The sequence below is a fragment of the Helicoverpa armigera genome, chromosome 18 (genome assembly GCF_030705265.1).
Source record: "Helicoverpa armigera isolate CAAS_96S chromosome 18, ASM3070526v1, whole genome shotgun sequence".
NCBI lineage: Eukaryota > Metazoa > Arthropoda > Insecta > Lepidoptera > Noctuidae > Helicoverpa > Helicoverpa armigera.
The window spans coordinates 6,307,501-6,329,766 of NC_087137.1; the positions used below are offsets into that span (position 1 = coordinate 6,307,501).

Here is a 22,266-nt window from a genome sequence, read left to right on the forward strand (position 1 = left end):
ATTTTTCAGTCAATCTGATACCGGCTGAATGCCTGATCTTTGCAATGTGCGTACTTTCATTCATCTTCATACCGATGTATTAGCCCAAACAAACTCTCGGCTGACTAAAAGTTTGCTCTTAACCAATACATATACTGTCAAGCCAAAGTATTGGTCTGTGGGTATCCTTAAGATCAGACAACCATGAATACAAAATGCACAAAGGACTTCTTGTAACAGGTAACACAGTACCTACCTCTGCAAAACTCTTCGATCCTAATTAAATTTGTTGGGAATGGCTGCTATTTATGAAGCCCCATGTCCGCAGAAGTGTGCCGGCCGCAACTTTACTGCGCCGCAGTTACGGACAGGATGCGAAGGACAAGTTGCAGATAGCGGACCCTCGCTGCGGAATTCCGGATCGGGATGCAATTGGTGTTTGCCGCAATTTATTAGCGGAGAGAGGATTTTGAAAATAGAATCTGGGTTGGTTTGTTTGGTTGTTCGTGACGAGTTGGTTGTCTTTTGTTTTATTTGGAATGTCTTCTTGTGTAAAATAGGATATCAAATGTTGAGTACGCGGTGATATAAGGTCTCGAGAAGATCATTCAAATTCAAAAGTAACAAAAGATTTTCCCTAACTTACAAAGATCACGTGACGTGCGATTTAATCTACAATTTGCAACTTATATAACTTACAAACACACAGCAAACACAAAGTTTTTTTTAATTTTATATATGTAAATTATAACTAACTCAATGTTAGTCTTCTTATACATAACCATGGGGTATAACACTCACACAAAGTTTTGTATGACTTCCCGTAAGTTCTGTTTACACCCTATGTGGTATACAGTGATGTTTAACTACGAGGCCCTTGGACCATTAATATTATATGAAGTAGATTCTAGTGTGAGAGAGAAATGCAACTATACAGGATAAATTACCACAGTTTGAAATCTGAACCACAACAACGAATAGCCTTTGCTTGTCCAAAGTTGGTTCTACATTCACTCACTTTACAATCGTCAAAAATTATGAACAAAACACTACGCATAAGAGACGGAAAATGGCTAAGGCCCACGCTCCCAACACAACGGAGTAGAGCGAAGAAGTCTTTAAACAACCAATGGAATTTAATAATTCGAATATCTTGTCTCCGTCCACTTTGTCCACGTATTCCTGTGCGAAAAAATTCCATTGGTTGCCTAAATACTTCTCCGCTCCGCTTTGGTTATCAACCAAGCTGCCTCTACTTTTCTTGCACCACACTCAAACAGAAATGCAGGAGCCAACTTGGAAATGCCAAATGCAGCCTCCAATTCTATTTGTAGAATAAAATTATTTCATGCAATTTAAAGGTAAAATTCGGCCAGTACGTATCTGATTCAATTAATCAGAGATTCACCGATATCAAATGCCAGGACAAGAGTTTAGGTATGTAAATAGAAATGAAAATTTTGTACTCACTGTATCATTTTGTTTGTCCATAAGAATGAAATTGTCCTTCTTCTTCTTTTTCTCCGAAGTCATTGTTTCCTCTTTTTTGTCTTTCTCTTGTTTTAATTATTCCTACAAGAAATAAGTATCTTTCGTACAGCTTTATCAAGCTTCGTATTTTAAATTGCTGGTATCTATTAAAATGTTTATATAACAATGTAACATCGTGAGGTGAGGTATTTATTAAAACAGTTATTCAGTTGAAATAATGTATTTTTACAGTTTCAAAAATCAATAAAATATCTATTTAATTAATTGTTTAAATCCTATGGATTACAAAAATAAGTATTCTTATCATAACAATTTTTAAAAAAATATTTTAAAATTTAATTACATAGCTTCAATTGCATCACCCAAAAATGTTATTCATTCTTACACAGATGAATAATTACGTTTAAATTCACTACAAGAATATTTACAGTGACGTTTATTCGTCTATATATGGAAAACTTAAATATAAATTGACTATTATAAATGAATTTAATGATAAGTCTTAAATTATGTCATGTTTAGAGATAGCTACCAAACAAGCCGTGGTTTAGTACATGACAAACTAAACAGTAAAGTAACTATTAGTGGACTGTTGAATACATTTATTTTTACAATTACACTTAATAAATACAATTCATAATTAACATTTACATAATAATATATTTCGGTTTACATATAAATGTCACTTAATTAGGTAACTATTCAGAGAACCAAAAAATTATGTAGGTATAGGTAAGTTTTCAATTGTTCAAATGTTCTACACATTTTGATAAAATTCACATACAATTACATTGCTAACGATACATTCCATTCTCAAATACAATACCAAAAATACTGAAACCCATAAAAGCATTCTTAAGATGTTGATATAATAATTATTGATATTATCCAGAACATCACAACGTTTGAAGAAATATTTGACGTATGAAGTATTTTATAAGACAAATATAATTGCATACGCAAGTTAACCCATTAACAAAATTTATATGAGAAATATCACGAATAGGGAAGAATTTAGAATATCTATGCTATCGTTTTTATAAGAAAAATATATTTTATAAATGATCAAGAGATAGCAAATTATCGTTGATATTACGAGTAATTCTGGTAACACAATATTTTGGCATTGCAGTCACCTTTACGAAATCTAGATATATTTTGGCGAACTATTAGAAATACATAAATACAAATACATGATAGATTGGCACTACGTACTTAGTCAACAATAAATTGATTCATAATTGACAATGGGCTACAATATGAATTAGAATTAAAAATAGGTAATTAAATATTTATTAATTCTTTTTCTTTTTAATTCTCTTCCCTTTCACGTACGTACACTCGAGGGCAGAAATAAGTTTGTATATCTAACCAAAGAGGCAGAATATTCTTTGTTCATCGACATTCAAACAGTTAAATAAAAATAAGTACAAAAGTGACAGAACCGAACTGATATTGCACAATTGAAATGAAATAATTAAGCAACGATTTACTAAAAAGTGAAAATAATAATTATTAATATAATAGTTGAGACTTTAATAAAGATTAGATATAATTTATTCTATTTACAATGCATAGTGCTATTCAGAGCTCCTTTTTATAGAAACATCGTTTTTTTTTGAAGTTTCATAATAATGAACTCTGTTATCACTATCAGTTGACAATCAACCGGCAAGAGCTAATAACTAATTAATGGCATTTTAAACTTTCAACTGCGGTTTGAGAAAATATTTTACCTAACTTTAGGCACGCCATATTATCATCTATGCTATTATTTATTATTAAGTCATTTTACGGTTACGTTCTTAGATGAATTTAACGTATTATATAGGTTAGGACGTTTAATATTTAAACTTTTTAGATGTGATGGTAAACTAAAACGCCATTGATCGGCTTTTAAATTCTTCCTTAAAGTCAAGTTTAATTCAATAACAAGAAGGCATAATAATTGCGTTACAAATGGTAGCAAGGAAAATGGCGTTAAGTCGTTTCAGTATTAACTTATTAGTGATAATAACCATACAGATTATTTTATAAATCTGATATTTACGATTGGTAGTAGAAATTTTCTCTTATAAAGTTTTTCATATATTTTAGAAGTTACTATCCCATCCGGAGAGGTCGTCTGGTGGCGGTTCGTCGGCATCGGGTGGGTATTGGTCGAAGTTGTGTGTGTCCACTGGGGATTTGACCACTGGGGTGATCGGGGGCTCTAGTGAACGTTGGGCCAAGCCCTCCCAGTTGAAACCGTCGAACCATCTGGAAAATAGAAGGAAGGTTAATACGAATCCAAAAATTATATGGACCTTCGCCACAATGGTACCTAATATTTGTGGCCAAAGTTATAGACAACATTGCTTTGCACATTTTGTACTTGTTCCATTGTGGTGGTATACAAGCTAGCATTTCATATTCCAACGCTTTGATTCGTAACTTTTCAGGTAACTGTATATTTTTAATTTATTCAGTTTGTACTGAATGTGTCTTAGTCGTTACACTGCCGATTCACTTTAATTAAACTGATGAAGCTTCCACTTTTGCAATATGAGAAGACAGGCCAGCTCACAAAACTATTAATGAATATAGATGTTAATTAGAAAGGATTAAATTTAGAATTCACATATACTCACTTGTGTTTCTGTATCTCAGTGATACCACCTCGCTGGTACCCAAGTCGTTCAGCAGGGTTGTCTCTGCACAGTTTCTTGATGAGGTTGGCTGCGTTCCTGGTGATGCAGCGAGGGAATTCCACCGCATCTATACCCTTGAGGATCTTGTTGTATGTCTTCATTGGGTCAGTGCCCGTGAACGGCGGGGAACCGGTTAGTAATTCGAACATGAGTACACCTAGAAGACCAAAGGAAATGATTATTGAATGTGTTTTGCAGGATTTTTTTGGAAACGAAATGTTAGTGCCGATAGTAGAAAATTGAATCAAAATATTTTATCCGAGGCTTAATTCCAACGGATTCCAATTATTATAAGAGAAGAACTTTTATTGCTGTCATTCCATAGGAGATATCCTTAATTTCAGAAACTGTTCAGGAATTTCTCGTGGAAAATACTCATCCAACCTTTGCATGCAATTTGATTGCTTCGGCAAGGACCTAAGATCATTACTATTTTATACCCGTAAGGTAATCACCATAAATATGAAATTCATTAACGTCTTACCTAAAGACCAGTAGTCAGCACTGATATCATGACCTCGGTTCATGATAACTTCAGGAGCTACGTACTCCGGCGTACCACAGAAGGTCCAAGTCTTGCGGCTCGCTTGCAGCTTCTTAGAGAAACCGAAGTCAACTAGTTTCACGTAGCCTTTAGAGTCTAATAGTAAATTCTCTGGTTTGAGATCCCTGGAAAAATAAAGTAGCAAAAATTATACTGCCAAATTATTAATGTATGAATTGTTGATATTCCTTGAATGGAAGCATTAATTTACTCAGTATCGGTTTTAAAAATAACCAGTCACACCTATTGAAAATTGGTTATATTGCATTGCTTTCATTCTTTTATTGAACATGGTGGAACTAATGACTAGTACATGATGATTCGTTTCGGAGGAAAACGTATACAACATCATAATTTATTTCTATACAAATGTTTATTACTATTTTATATAGTGTGCATATTTACCTGTAAATAATATTCCGCGAATGGAGGTAATGGAAGGCTTCAACCACACAAGCAGTGTAGAATCTCGTAGTGGCATCATCAAATTGGCCTGAAATCAAACCAAGTACATATTAAGCAACCTTGCACTAAGAGTACGGACCAGATAGAAAAAGTTCGATTAAATGAGATCAATAATACATACCTTTGTCTCTTAAAATAGTCCACAACTCTCCTCCAAGGCAAGTTTCCATCAGCATATACAAGTATTTACGATCCTTGAACGTCTTATACAACTTGACAATGAACTCGCAGTTCATTTCTGACATTATCTCCTTTTCTGACATGATGTGCTGTTGCTGCCTGGTTTCAACGATCTGGGCTTTCTTCATCTGCTTCAAGGCGAAAGACCGGCTGGAGTCGCTCTGGATCTGTACAAGTTCCACTCGACCGAAGCCACCAATACCCAATGTCGCGATGATGCGCAGATCTGAGAGACGTAAGTTGGCGAATTCCTCGTTTAATCTGGAAAAGTAGATGATTTATTACAGGCTGACCTTAATGTCTATTTTCTAACGGCAGTGGAACGAAATTGAATGAACCAAATAATGGACGCTTGCAACAAACCTAATGAATAGACTCAGGTGGTCTTGACCCGACGTTTACACGACAACATTCATTCAAAAGTAATCCGCGTTCGAATTTGAGAAAGCAGCGGTTAGTAAAACAGTTACTGGACTGTTCTCAGCCTTATTTTTTTTCCAAAGTTCCAAAATGAAACGTAGCATTTACTGATAAAAGTGATGTAAGTATAGAGTTGGGGTTCGTTATTGCTATCAATAATGTCAATATCAACACGTGGTGATAAACCGATATCTGTGTTAGTGACAATGATAGGGATATCAAAATATGCAGGATTTTCCCACATTACCATGTATCTTCCTTATAAGCCTTAAACTTCACGGTGATTTTAGATTATTGGTGAGCGTGAAGCATACTAACCACCTATCTCAAATGCCATTTTCAGGAAAGGCTATGAATGAAAATCTATATTTCAAGGAGTTAAACCGAGATCGTTCTCATAATGTTCTAGTTGGCCTCAAAATCACTTGATCAGCACAATAATAACTTTCCTGTAAAGTTAATTGATATATCTTTTGTTTTTGCGGCGGTTCTATTACTAAGTCATCCAGATGCAGCGTGCACCTATTGTTTTCATTGGCACTTCACAATCTTTGCAACAAAAACGCGGGAAATTTAATTGTTATCGCTCAATGCCGTGGTAGACACATTTTCTACGTCAAAGAGGAAAGTTAATAACCGATTTGCTTCCACTATTTAATTAAATTCGACATTGATGAGGAGAAAGTTGAAAATTGTATTATTTTTTTAAGATTTTATGTAACTTACCGTACGTTCGAATCCGTATTGTTTGCATCGAAACAAGAAATAAAAGTTATTAGACGGTGAAATCAGATAAAAATTGTTATCAATTCATATTGCAGTGGCTATTGTTCGAGAGTGGAAAGATTCATGGCCAAACAATGGGATACATTCCATCCATGCGGTATCACTTTTGATTTTATCGCAGTCGGCTTAGTTCCAGATTGGTGTGAACTTGACAATGTCTTATTAATTTATGGTCAAAAAATAATAACAAAGCCAAACAATGTAAATAAAAATGTTCCCAAAAGTCTTTAATGAATTGTTTGTAGGTTGAAAACAAGACATTATACCATGAAACTAAAAATTATAGTGAATTTGTACAAACATTTCTTAAGCCGACTGTAATAATTTGCATGAGAACGAATTTTGTAACAAACAGAATAAAAGAGGACATGACGTATCATGTAGATTATAACAATGAATCATTTAAAAGGATGTTTAAAGATATAGAAGGAAAAGACTCAAGTCTGGAACAAAATCATAATGTTAAACAATTTTACTGACCGTTGCCTGCTGTCTCCTTCATCCTTGTATTTGGTTCGGATCTCGTCGAGAGCGGAGATGAGTTGGTTGAAGGTCTCCCTGTCGATGACGAGGCAAGTCGTGCCCTCTGGCGAGTCGCAGATAATGTTAGCCGTTCGAAGATCGTCTCTGAAATGTCAAAAATGGAATTACTATTGATGATGGAACACGTTTTTCCATTTAATGTGCCTTATAGGGCCATTTAATATACCTGCGCTTTATGATGCCGTCGTAAATAATATATATATATATTATAATAGCCACGACGTTAAATCGTAGTCTTTCATACAAAATACATCTCTTTCAACAATTATACTTTTATTAGCGTTAAGAATTGGACATAGATTAATGAATTTATTCATTCCGATGCTTACCCTTGCAATGCCTTCTCGCCGAAGAAATCGCCTTTCGTGAGAGTTCTTATGAATTTCTCATCATTACTGTTTGGTGGTTTCTGAGTCACTTTCACCTGAAAAGAAAATAATAATGATATAATCAACAAAGCTATTACAACTAAACATTTAAATACACCTAATCGTGCTATTGTTCAAATTAGCATAATAAGCTAGTTACGTCCTATAGTCTGACGTTTCTGTAATACCACAGATGCTGAACATAATGACAGGTCCTATGAGCTTATTACCGTTATTATAAAAACGTGGAACGGACGTTTAGACAACATCGAAAGTTGTCATTAAACTCCGGATGGACATGAAGTAAGGCACGGAGGGCTAACGGGTAATCATGTGCAAGCATCATAATATGCTCCGCAATTTAGTCACGAGCGTGTAATTACCAGTTCCGCTATGTAAATTAGTAATTAGCCTCCGCGAATGATAAGGGAAGCGATAAATTCTTAACGTTTCTCAGGAAACCTAAGTCAATAAAAATTGGAACAAGTAACGGTCAAAAAATATGCAGCCATTCTTTATCATAAAACTAAATCACGTATACAGTACTCACGATATATATCTATAAATCATAAAACACAACAGGAACTAAGCGTGTTCAACAATAAAGTTTAACGTGATGAATGTTCAATGATGCATCAAAACAATAAAAGCCGAAATGTTCACACCTCACGAAGAATTGAAAATCTAAACATAGACCATTCATTTTATGGAACAGTTATTAACCTTTATTATACTTTCGTAGAAATAGATGCACTCATATTTACAGTATTCGACCCTATAAATGCTAAAGAGGATAAGAGCAAATATAGTTTTAACCTACATAAATACAGACAGGAAACGATTTTACGACCCAGTTAAATTAAATACTAACAAAGAAAGTAGAAAACCATCTGAAAAGAAGGTAAAATTAAAGTTATACTAACATTGATGAGATAACAACGGAAATAGATAATGCAACTCTAAGAGACAGTTAAGACGATGAAGTCATCCGGATAATTTTACAAGATCAACAAAAACGGGAACTTTTGTCACAGCTCAGTGATTTTAAAGGTGGTCGGTTAGTAAATGTTTATTTCTAAGAAGAGTTACTTCTAGCTAGTCATTTGGTGTAACGAATCCTAATGTGGTCGTTGCATTTAACGGATTGAAGCAGACTTCCTTCAAACTTGGTTTAAGATTTTCATTTGTTTCTGATGAACCGAATAGTTTAACCAGTTTGAGGTCCATATTTGAACGTGGTTGAAAGGTGTCCTCTAAAATGGCTAGTTTTGAGTGAATTCAGATTCAGATCAGATAAGAGCATTAATTTTATCTTCAGTACAATTTGGATGAAAGTCTGATTTAAGCTTCTTCTTTTTGATCTTTGAAAACAGTGTTGACATCAAGCAACATGTAATTTAAGCTGATTTAATCAGTGTTTGGGTTTGATTGCTCGACTTGCTTCTAACCAGTATTTAACGCTTTGGTAACATAAAAAACCATCGGTCCGTAATGTATGTTCAAATTATTCAATTTGCATATTGGTACACCCGTATCTACTTGATCACGTAATGTACCTCCTTCCATGTTTTACTTTGGTAAGTACTCTGTGAATATTCAAGAGGTTACAAAACTCCAAAAATTGGTTACATTTTGTCCGTAATAATGAAATCATCAAACTTCGAAAAGAATGGGTACATTACTCCATTCTTACGACTTTATTGTTAAGTTTATTTGTTACTTTGGTATTTCACAGATTTTAGAACAATGCTCTCAATTTTAGGCAACCTTGCAGATTTGCAACGGTGAACGATAACAATGATTTTGTTTGATAAATAATCCTTTATTTCACTTTTGTTTTCCTTACTTTTGTCTTTGGCATAATATTCTTATTTATCTGCTGTCTGAATAAATAATAGCATGATGCATAATGGATGATTAATAAATTTTGATTTAAAGTGCAATTTTAATTTTAATATATTTTCATAGCTAAAGGCTAGATAACAAAGTTACAAACGAGTTATTGAAACTGGTAATAGTGGTTCCGCAATCAAATGTGTTTTCAAATCACAATTTATCTCTAATTTGTTGATTGAGGTGTGCTCAATTGCTTCATTCGGTACGAATTTTTTATTATATAAATACGTGTATTTTAAAGAGATATATTCAGTACAAAAGTCATATAGACCAGATAGATAGGATAAAATATGTACATAAATGTTCTAGGAAACATGAAGAACAAAGAAAAACTTACACAAAAATAAATTCTGTGGACCCAAATATTTGCCACAAAACGTTCAAAAATCTGGCCTCAAATACCATACGATCCTCTCGCTTCTGCACAGTGCGCTGACCTTGTGGCCACAATAGTCAGGCTTTTGGCCTCTACCACCTCCATGTTATATAAAAATTGAGTCACACTGATTGTTTAATGACAAACGCGATCAACAATGATTAGTGAGAATTGTCCGTGAGATTGAAACAATCATTCATCGTTTACAATCTAATTCAGACACTGATGATGTTGATATAAACTTATGAGCTATATTCTGTTGTTTGCCATTTATTCCTCTATAAGCTTCTTAAATAGCGTCTGCTGTTATTTCAACTAACTTAGTATTAACAATATCGATAATTTCAACTGTCTGTCTGGATAGATGAAGTGTAAAATCACAATATTCGTGCATTTGCAGCGGTCAGAAAATAACAATCAGTGTTTGCGGAGACGGAGACGTAATGCTAAATGCCAAGGTGAACTTCTTGCACAGTCACCGCGTCTACAAAGCTTATACAATTTAGTTCCATGACAACATAAAGGAAATATTATTACCAATGACTTTCGAAACTTTGTCTCTAAGATACAAGTTATCTTTCTAAATGATCATTAAAATATTACGAAATATAGGGTTTTGTAAAACTCAGCAACTACAAGAGTAAAAAGATTGATCATTAATACAAAGTCTGACTGTGTCCAGGTGACTTTTGACATAAAAAGCAAATCAAGTCTTCTCTAGATCCGGTTTTGGTTTAGAAGAACAACAAAATATAAGACAGATCTCATGTATGACTAATACAGTATTATTATTACAAAACCAGTGTTATGTCATCAGAAATAATATTTTGAAAGCGAAACGACGATTACAGATAATCGAATTACGTTGGCCAAGACGGATATGTTTACAAAACATGGAGGCGTGGTCAGAGGTAAAAAGTCACGTCGTTCCGGAACGAAGAACACTCGAAAGTGTACAAACGAAAGTGAAATTTTAAGGTTTAACATGATGTATGGAGCAGATTTCTTTAGAACAGTATGTCATCGGAATAAATTACCACAAGATGACAAATGTCCACTTATTCGAACGACTGTTAATAGATGACAAAGCGATTGTAACACTAATGTTTTACTGTGGTAAAACGATAAAAGAACATCATTCACGTCTTTTTAACAACCGAATTAGAAAGTCGTTAGTAGTTAAACAAGAATATTTGAGTAATAACATAATGTTTCCCAATATTTCGCCTTTGGTATGATTGAGTGAATAAAATATCGATAGTTTTGCAAAATCGAGTATTATGATTCGATTAAATGTGACTATGACTAAGTATCTCTATTAATAGGCGAACATAACGGGTAAATGTCATCGCATTAGCATTCAAAATATAATTCTTGCTATTTAATGATACAATTATCATAACTATCAGTATTCTTCCGAGATTATTCTCGTTTTCTTCGAGTTGTTTTTGTTCATATACAGCTGCTTATGGCCGATTACTTAATAATGAGATGGTGTTATGTTGTTGTGATGAAATTGCTTGAGCCTTTATTGAAGTGGCTTTGTTTAAACCGATCGTTTCCATCGTAATCAAAAAGTTGTTTAAAATACCGTGTTAATTCTTCTATAAAACAATTGGACAATCTTCTATAATACAATAATTGGATAATCGGAGTTCCGTGAATATAGTTTTGATGAATTTGCGAAAATATTTTAAACCAGATTTATTTGCATGAATGCCATAACTTATAGGACTAAGATCCCTTACGACAAGAAAAATACTACGAGAATTTTTTTAAAGCTATAATACTTTTAAATTGCTCGTTCATAGTCTTTGATTAATGTGCCATCTAAACACCTTGAGAATGGCAATTTTTGTGACTCAATCCTACGTGTTAACGCGGGTGCCAATAGTTTGAATAACAAAAGCCATATAAGAATGATAGATTACCTGTCCTTTAGATATGATGAAGAAGGTATCACCACGAGCACCCTGCCTGATGATGTAATCGCCGTTCTGGTAATGAGTTTCCTCCAAAACATCGGAGATTTTGATCAGCGTGTCTTCAGACAAATCTTTGAAGATCGGAACGCTGAAAAAAAGAACAACACGTTAAAAACTGGACCACAGATTATGTCATCGGAAAAAGTAGGCATAACTGTGTTACGTTTGTGAATAGAAAGTGTCTGGTCGATGGCGTATTATGGAATTTGTACGGTGTAAAATAAACAAGTACAGTTTCAATGTTATGGCGGTGCAAAACTTGTTTTATCACAGTTTCTAACTAAACTTTGGTTGGCTTTCCGTAATGTAATACTAGGATGGAAATTTATGATAGGCGTTAATACAGGTAAGGTAATGATTTTAGACTTAGAACCTTCGTGTTAGACCATATCTACTGTTACAGGTATTTTGCGTCAGCTTTCAATTTTACTGCGATAAAGTCCGCTGATAATTCTAATTGATCCAGCTTTCTATAACAGACTACTAAAAAGTGGTCATACAACAAGTATTTAATTATGGTGATATTTTACCCAATGCTTATATCAAAACCTAAAATAAACTGGTGCCTAAATGCTTCTTTAAAGTTTTGATTCTTTTAACCCTGACTCTTCTATCTTATCTATTATTTTCATAGTAAAACCGAAGAAAACAAAATGCTATAGTTAGTTTACTTCGGCAATCATGTAGTAATTTAACTTGTGCCCAGTAATACGCATATTAAATCAATTCAACGGGCTTCTGTTGAAAGTGAACGCCAAAAGGTAGTTATACGAGTCGGCGAGGTTTCCTCGAGTGAGTCATGTTAAGCAAACCTATAAGTGGGATAAGTCAAATATTATGTATATCAGGTAAAATATAGCTGTTATTATAGGTCGTTTTATTGGAGGTATAAATCGGAGGTTGGTGACGTAAGGATTTGTTCTAGGAAGTTTCTGGAAACACTCAAACCTACATACCGCTTGTGCCGTAGATTATAGGAGTAGAATTTAGGAAGGATTTAAAATAAGTGTCCATTTGATGTTTTGTAAAGTTTTCACAGTAATATTGTATGTATTTTTCTTGAAAATAAAAACGGGTCGCGTTTTTAGTGTTAGCATGAGATTACTGCACGTTTCTTTAAGAAATCGCTTTAATAACTCGCATTTTGAAATTAAAGATGATTTTAATCTTAATAACGTATTTAAAAAGCGCTGATTCTCAGTCGTATTTAAATAGATAACGCTAAACTATTGCGTGACTGCCTAACCGTAGATCTTTCTATCTTATAACGTTTTCTAACATAATTGCATCATAAACTCGTTACTGTTACAGATCTTTACACATTTTATTGATTACAATTTAATGGCTTTATACAGCTGTGCAATGCACCACTTATGGGACAATTAAAGCGACATAAAAGTGGGTAGTCAGCAGAACAGTAACTACAATTGTTTTTGTAACTGTACGTCACAGTCGGTGAGGATAAAAATTGCTAACATCATGTAGGTAATTTTTAACCGACTACAAAAAAGGGAGGTTCTCAGTTTGACCTGTTTATGTATGTATGTTTATGTTAATTTGTTTGTGGCTGAATCGAGTTTCATGCAGTTGAGTGTTCAGCGAAGTATTTGTCAGACTTAGAAGGTTTTAGGTTAGTCTGAAATTGGTTTTTTTTTTTCACGGTCAATACTCTCTCAAATTGATATCAAAAGTGTATTATGTCAATATCATAATGTGGCCTGCTATAGATTTTTTGTTGCGTAATTTCGAGCGACATTCTAACATTGAGAATTATTTATCATAGCTAAGTTGATGTCTTGGAATAAAATGCATTGGAAATGAAGCAGAAAATGATATAATTCTTGAGAAATAACCTTTATTTATAGCTTTGGTGTCTATTTTGTGCTAATGTGTTATTTATAATGTGCCATCTACTTGCCATAGTTTTTTGTCTTTTTGAATATAACGATATGACCCCTATTTTTGACAAAAGTATAAATATGCACCTGTGGCTGGGTAAGTATTTTTTCTGAGTCCGCGTGACACGAGAAACATTTTGCCTGACCTTGAACAATTATACTATTAACAATAAACGAAGAGGAAAGTCTTAAATAGAACAATAGTGATACAACAAGGCAAAATTGAATTAAAGACTCTTTTCATCAGAACGCTTTTATCAATGGCCCTCAATTCCTAAATTGTAGCAGTTCAAGCCAATAAATTAATTAATTCTTATTTTAAACGTAACGTGTAAAGTAAGATAGCAAGAAATACAGTTTTTTCTCATACTTGGAAGTATTTCGACCTTAATGCAAGGTTTGACAGTCTATGGCCTTGTGTTTGACTGTCTCGGTTCCGCAATATTTGGCTATCAAGTTATTCGGATTACTTTTATTAATAACGAAGTATGGAAAATGATACCTAGGTTTTGTTCCTTATTAAGTTTACTTACTAACACGCTTAATATAAAAGTTATAAATGCAATATTTAATGATATTGATGCATTGAATCAAAATTGCTTTGAGTTGCGCTTCAATTCCCTCATGGCGAACGCAATTTTACAGTCTATGGTTTCAAATCGTTTTATGTGTGACCTTGGTGAGAATCACTATATATAGGATAAATTTCACAAACAGAATTATTCAAAAGTGACGAAAGAAACAAAAAAAGTAAAGTAGTTGATGTTATTCTGATATATAACCTACATTTATACCAAGTTTCAGTAATATCTGTTCAGCCGTTCGTAAAGAAGGAACACACATACCCCAAATACACACACATACTTTTGGATTTATAATATTATTCTGATGTGATAATACTTCGTCAAAGATGTCTTCAAGGCTCAAATATTCAATTGTTCGGAGTTCCCAAAACAATGCACAATAATAACATGAAGTAAATTGATATCTGGTTGCGTTGTTATATTGCAACATCGTGTAACTTGATGCTAATGTTCAGCGGAGTAATTAACTAAAGTATGTCGAGGCAGAAGCCACTACTTCACGATCAGTATCTTCGACAGAGGAAAACTCAGTATCATTAACGATTATCTACACGTCACGAGATTAACGGACCATTCAATATTTCATCAAAACGGTCACTTCTTTATCGCATTCCTAGACAAGTTTCTAAAACAATCTTCATAATTAGAAGGTAATGATCGCTAATGTGAACAGCAGTGAAAGTAACAAAACAATTAAAATATCATACAATAACTTAATCGTGAGCTAGAAATTATTTACACGAATTTATAACAATACATTATTGACTAGAACACGAACAAATAAACACAATGGCCGCTATCGGTAATGTTTGCTAACCGTCACAAAAACTTACAAATGACTGGTAAATAACAATGATAACAAACCGGCGACAAACGTTATAGTTACATTTGATATCACTCTCAAAGAACATCTGAGTACATACCTACTGCCCGAATTTATTTGTCTGGAAAAATAAACAGGAAACAGTCGTTTTAATTAAACTTCTGAAGATGTTGATAATGCTGGCCACTAAAAATATCCGTGTTTTCAAAACAGATACGAAAGACTATACATATTAAATACTTTTGTGTTGTCATCCTATCCACTGAATGCTGAACTCAATCCTGCATAAATAACTCCTATACGATAAACAATGAATTTGAAAACTTTGAGACACCGATCCGCCATATTAGATTTTTTACATTTCTACTCAGTCAATCCTACAATACATGGTGCAGCAAAGTCAATAAATCAGTCTAGCAGCTCAGACTAAAATATTACATGCACTTTGGTGGCGTCGATTAAAAATTATACACGTCTCGTGCCGCGGCTAGTCCTGCTTTCTTAGAATAGATTATTACGTCTGTGGAGTGAAAGGATTGCAGTATCAAAATGTCAACTTGCAAACGTGACGGCTAGTAAGTTAGTATTTCGTAAATTGCGCGCGAGTGCTTTTGCAATACTGCGTTGACACTGGTTTCGCCAACAATGGCTTTGTTTTATGTTCGGTTTGATAGCTTAGATGGATACAAGTTAACACCGAGCGCAGATTGTTGCTCTCGCCAGTTCAGTATAGACAATTATATAGTCTGGTTGAGCACTGACTTGGCACAGCTTCCCACGTTAAACGGAATTAGGCAGAATAGAACACCGAAAATAACTTGACCCCAAACGCTTTGTTCTAAAAATAAAATTAGACGATATTAAACCAGTTTCAAATACAACCCAAATTGACGGCAATAATAATCTCGTTTATTTCATATTTCTAAATTACGAAGAGAAATCATTGATGTTCTTAACATCAGACCGACAAGTTCTAAAATAAAGCAACAACATAGATTACCATCGCGATAGAGACATTAATCTTGAAGATGATGGCTTCAACTAAGATGGATCACCGTGCTAAGAGCAAGTACGAGTTCTTCGTAGGGTATAAAGCAACAGATGCTAAGCATTCTATAACACGATACCCTTGATACTAAAATGCAGGGCTGTCTAGAGTTACATGATACTTGAACCGAACACACGCATACATCCGAACACAAATAAAACTTTTTATTGTGGCCATAGGACTCAGAATCTCTTTTTATTATTTCAATGCATGAGTTGTTTTAAATATTTTACGACGTTTTCTATCTTTGCATTTTTAACCATTTCTAATTCATAACATACTTTTAGCAGAATAAAATTTTCTACATTGATCTATGCATTCGAATGTGGGTTAGCAATCACTGAGAATGTTTTGATGTTTTCAAGTCTCGCGATGATCGTTCCAATAACATCGATCAGGTTATTAATAAATTAGTATTCGTGCGTTGCAATCTGTTCTCATGCGCTCGTGTCAAGGCCCGCTCTATAGACGGTATTGTAAGAGTGTGAGCCCGTCGAAAGCAGAAGAATGGGCCATTGCACGCCCATTGCATTTGCATAAGTGTCCTGAGGTCAATATCCTTCTCTGTCATCGGTAATGCTCTTAGACGCGAGTTTCGTATTGTTGTGTTCGTCTTATACAGATATGTGGAATCTATTCAGAAGCTTATAATGAGGACTTCCGTGTTTTATGGCATCAGTAGTCTTTCATTGTTAGTTGATTTCATGCATATAGCGACAACGATACTTGTCATTGTCTTCTTTATTTATTATTCTCAACATATCAAATCATTTGTTTACCTGTCTTATGAAGGTTTTGTAGTAAGTAAATATCTTATAGTACATCGTCATAATGGATATGTATTTACATAATTTAGATTTACGCTACGGTAATAAAACAGAGAATAAATGAAAGTAAGAGGAGTTTATAATCTAGATTAGAATTAATATAACTGTGATAAAGTGCCCTTTTTACATACTTATATAAATGGAAATTGTATGGATTCAAATTGATAAGCAACAATATTTAAATGGGAATTAGAACGGCAAGTACCTAGTTGTTATTGTACAACAAAACATGAACAATCTGCTTGTAAGTCACCACATTACGGGGTTACTGGCCTCGTTATTGTAAACAACGTCTTTTTTGGAAGGATAAGTCGAAATAGCTGATCTAAATAAAGCTTCAATACTCTTTAAAAAAAACCGAATATGATTGTACAGACTACGTTCTGTGCCAAGTGTGAATGATCTTTGAAATGTATTTTGGGCACATCATAATTTATAAATTAGCGCAGACCTTTCACACAAAGATTTCTAGTTCTTTGTATCCGTTGAAGACTGATGTTGCCATAAATGATGATCATAGCAATTTTATTGCAATCTTGGAAGTGAACATCTCTATCTGGGCTCTAGCTAAACGAAAAACAATAGCACTAGAAAGCATGAAAATTTAGAACGACAATTTCTACTTTTATGTCATTAAACCGTGTGTGTCATCTATGTATGTTTAGTAAATAAATGTTATCAATAAATACTGACAAAATATTACTTCTAACACCAAATCATTAAAGGTAAGATAAAGTCAATATAACTTAAGTATTTCGCTGTAAAACGATGTTCATTTAGAAACTTGTAGACAGAAACTTAGAAGCCAATATTGGCAGTAAATGAGTAAATAACTACTTGACGATACCTACATACGGAGTCCAAAAAAAGTTGATTGGATTTTGTTTTGTATGAAGTTGTGATTTCAACGACATTTAATGATGTTGATGTAAAATCGGATGATGTAAGATTGAGAGATGGTGTTAACAAAAGTAATGTAAAGTCCTTACCTCTTAAGGAAGTCGGTGTATTCAGCCTGGCGTATGAGCCCAGTACGCATCATGATGGTCTGGAAGCACTGGCGCTCGATGGCCCATAGTCGACAGTCCGTGGCCGCCTTGATGGTGGCAGTGCGTTTGCAGTTGTAGAGGATGGCCAGCTCGCCGAACACCTTGCCTGGAGCCATCGTGCTGAGGTATTTGTTCTCTCGCGATACTTCCACGCGTCCCTCTGTTGAAGAAATATTTAAGTTAAGTAAAGGAATATTTGACAATATGGATGAAATGGCTTATAATGGCTTTTGTAGAAAAAAATCTTCACGATAATTAGTTTGTAGGTTGAATTCCTTGTTGCAACTAATATGCTTGAATGAATTTTCTTGTTTTTACTTTAAACACGCTTGATGTAAAACAAAATCTTAAGAACGCAAAATTGAGTTGAAATTGTCGTAATTTTAATAAAATTCGTGTCGAGATATTTATAAACGCAATTATAGTATTTGCTTAAACATAAATAATCATAAAGTTAGATAGATATCAAGTTATTGAGGCTAATGGCTTAAGACCTAAAGGCTTTACGCAGCGGGGTAGAAACTGGTAAATTAATAAATACTCTTGCTATATTTTCCTTTCAACTTTCAGGAGAGAACGTAGGAAGGCTAATCTTCAATGCATCTACATTGGTAATGATGCTAATTTGTGTTGACTGTTTTAGATCTAGTGACCTTGAACAAACAGTACATTGTTTGAGGCCTACTTTAAGTTGTTGGACTACAGCATGTACCAATTGCTAATTTCTATATTAAACGATAAATACCGCCAAGGTTACCAAGATTGAAATTGTCGGCGGACATTCGTGAGTCATGACTGCGAATGGACCCGATATGGCAAAAATACATTTTTATATTGGCAAAATCGAACATTCAAGTTTTATGACTCTTATCGTTAAGTGTGAAAGATTACAATTGTAAGCGGCTGTTATTATCGAACATGAGAAGATAAGTGTGAGAATAAATAGAGAGGCATGTGAAAATCTTGTTTGTTTAATGAATGAACGTGAGTGCTTGGTACTCGAAGTATTTTAACAAGATACGAAGACAAATGAAAAGGAATATTTGTTAATTTATGAATCATTGTGGATGGGAATTTCAACCAACAATAAATTCTATAAATAGTAAAAGCAAGGCAATTAATACTTGACATTCTATTGAATATTTCGTGATGGATTGCAGTATTTTGAAAGCGATAGAGATTTTAGCTTGAAGTATTGATAGATTCCTGGATATGATGTGGGATGGTACTAATATGTACACGAAAGTACTAATTGAATAGCTGGGATTTATTTTGATAAGGCAATGTACATCAGTGGTCTTTTGTCACTCATAACTGTATCCATAACGTTACCATGACGTAAGGATTATTGATTGTGTCGAAAAATCATTGAATGTGATCAATACAAATAGTAACTGTTTATTTGTATCGTAACGTTACGCGCAAAACATTAACTGTAAACCTATAGATCAATTCATAGATGCGTACATGCATACTACTGTATTGTTTAAACAACGATTCTGCGTAACACAGTCTATTGTCTGGTCAAACTTCAATCCCGTTATATCGTCCACAAACTAAATCAATAGTACGAATAGATCGTAGTTACCACGTCCGACCTATTAATTTTTCCTGAATACGTATATAACACCATATTGTTTATACATAATAAATAGGATATTAATATTATCAACACACACCACAGCACAGGTATGTTTTATTTCAGCAAAATTTGGAAAACAATTTCAAAACATTCCCTAAATTTTTAAATCTTTGAAATTCTACTAAAATTAAAAATCAGAATACTCGAAGATACTGTCTAGTACTGATAAGACAGATTATTAGTGAGGCTTTATGTATGTAAGATTATGTAGGTATGTCTAAACATTTTATAATATTAGGCGTATTTTATAATATTATAAGGTAGTAATTAAGTACAAGTACATACAAACAATTTGTGGCGCACTCCACTCACATCATATCGTAGACTAATATTTGCAAAGCTACAACAAAGTCACGAAGCAAGGACGCAGTAGTTTAACCTCAATTTTATTACATTAACGATCAAATCTTTTATGTAACAGTACATTTGAATGCTAATTAGCTAATAGACTAACATCATCTAACATCATTTGAAAGCATTAAAATGTTAAGTAATAAATGTGCATTCTAAGTGAATGCGTCTAATAAAGATAAAAACGTTTTTGAAATTCTAAGACAGATATTTAAGTATATGAGAAAAGAAAAATTCTTTATCAAATAATAAATTCTAGAACACGTGCTAACAATACAATGATTTATTTAGCAACAACGCACCAACTTTCAGTGGTAAAAATTACAAGTTTCTAAATCGTGTGTGAAATTATTACAATGTAAAATACTTCGGAAGTAATGTGCGATAGATTGGGAAGTGTAACTTTTTATTGCATTCATATTATAAACTTTCTACATTTAATTTAGTACAACTCCCATTGTAAGACTTATGGACAGCAGAACAGTAGTTTCTCATTAAGGTAACGTATATATCAACACGGAAATCTGGATAAAACTTAATCAAACATAAGACTGTCTGATACAAAGTAAGCGTGGGATTAAACGCATTATAAGTACTCCTACACTTGAATACGGTGTTAATTTTATTAACAGTTCTTAAAATCTTGGCTTTGAAAAATTGAGCAAATATGATAATCTTAAGCCTCAAAAGCGGATTTAGCTCTAGAAGATTTTAGAATGCTTAAAACAGATAAAGAACATAGAACTCTAATAACAGCAATTATGAATAAGTAAAGGAAAATTTACTTTTAATTTACAACCCAAATATCATGCAAATAGCTAAATCACAAAACGGACATACGAATAACTGGTCCAGTCTTAAGTGACGTAAATTAAATAGTCAAAGAACGAAAGTGTTTCAAGGCGACTAGCTTGGAATATAATACCGGGGTCAGAAGTTCGGATACGTGTCCAGGCTTATGGCCGTTTTATTGTCCAACTATGTTACTTTAGTGCAGTGGGGTTACAACACTGATACCGGCTTTCGAATAGATGTTATATGTATTGTTTATGGCTATACATGTTTTCGCAAGAGATGGTTTCAGTGTTTTTGTCTACATCATTTCAACTCTGTGACTTTTCGGTTGCATTTGTTTCTATATTCGCTATATTTGGATTTACATCATTCAATGCCGAGCTTGGTTCACAAGGAAACGTAAGAATCTCCTCCTACCTATTATGCATACGAGGTAGTCTTAATGAGAACCTAGTAATTGCTAGGTTCCTGTTATTCCCATTGTCCTTCAACTTCTATTACTGCATTATATGCTTAAATTCTTACCCATAAACGTTAAACAAGGTCGTCGTTTCGAAATTACAATTGAAGCGTAACTTGCGGTTGGTGGTCCATTGTCTTAACTACCAGTTAATATCTCTAAAGCTGAATACGTGAGCAATATCCACCACGTCAGTAATGTTTCTGACAAACAGCAATTTCTATGGAAATCGCCCAAACAAATAAAGCTTTACTCAGAAACAATTCTTAAGACAATATTTGCATCTGACAAGATAAACGGCTTCCATGAAAGAATGTAAGTGAACTGTAAAATTTTCTTTAAGTTTTTAAAAACTCAATTGTAAGGAAAAGTCGGTAGAACACACTATAAAATAAAATTACCATAACTAATCGAATTTTACACTGAAACCTACGTTATATCTAATGTTCTTTTTCGTAGAAATACTCGTGTACTTTGCAATCAATAATTCAAATTGCTGCATTTACAAGTATGTTAATTCTTATATTCGTGTCTAACTTAAACTAGAAGTAGGGCAGCACAAAGCGTAGTTTAATTGATATGCCGGTCTCGGTGCGTTTAGCAAACTACGTATACATATGCCAAGGCGCTCAAAACCTCGATCGTAAATGGAGTAAGCGTGGCGCAATGTCCTGTCCTTCTTTAGTTTTTGGCTACATTTTATGTGGTCTTCATAATGAACTATGATTAAGCGGGAAACTGCTTAGGTGCGGCCGTAAAGGAAATGTATTAATCAATTTGCCGTGTTGTCCCGGCTACCACTATATACCGTCATTTCCCGTGTGTGTTGTAAGACTCGACTAAGAGATTGTATCAAGAGAGTGGGCAGCATCCACGTACTTACACATCATTGCACTTTGACCAGTTATCCGGTTGTTAATAGTGATTAGTGCAACATACTGTAAGGTCGTCGTCTTTTGTTACACTGTTCAGAAAAGATGACTTTTAATCAGTTGTGATTAATTGCATAAATGATAGTGCTGATATTTGTACCTATTTCGTTCGTTGTAAATACTGTTTACAATTA

General features: G+C 33.8%; 1 protein-coding gene across 1 annotated transcript in view; it reads right to left on the reverse strand.

Annotated features, from left to right (window-relative positions):
* Positions 1-1,671: 1,671 nt before the first annotated feature.
* The window catches only part of LOC135116614 (cGMP-dependent protein kinase, isozyme 2 forms cD4/T1/T3A/T3B-like), a 41,659-nt gene continuing 21,064 nt past the window's right edge, over positions 1,672-22,266 (reverse strand). Inside the window, exons 3-11 of the mRNA XM_064039120.1 lie at positions 17,893-18,112; positions 11,670-11,811; positions 7,428-7,522; positions 7,036-7,182; positions 5,291-5,610; positions 5,110-5,197; positions 4,645-4,829; positions 4,101-4,317; positions 1,672-3,729 (exon numbers count right to left, since the gene is read on the reverse strand). Coding sequence (XP_063895190.1) covers positions 3,564-3,729; positions 4,101-4,317; positions 4,645-4,829; positions 5,110-5,197; positions 5,291-5,610; positions 7,036-7,182; positions 7,428-7,522; positions 11,670-11,811; positions 17,893-18,112 — 1,580 coding nt within the window. The 3' untranslated portion in view covers positions 1,672-3,563. The remainder of the gene's footprint in view (positions 3,730-4,100; positions 4,318-4,644; positions 4,830-5,109; positions 5,198-5,290; positions 5,611-7,035; positions 7,183-7,427; positions 7,523-11,669; positions 11,812-17,892; positions 18,113-22,266) is intronic.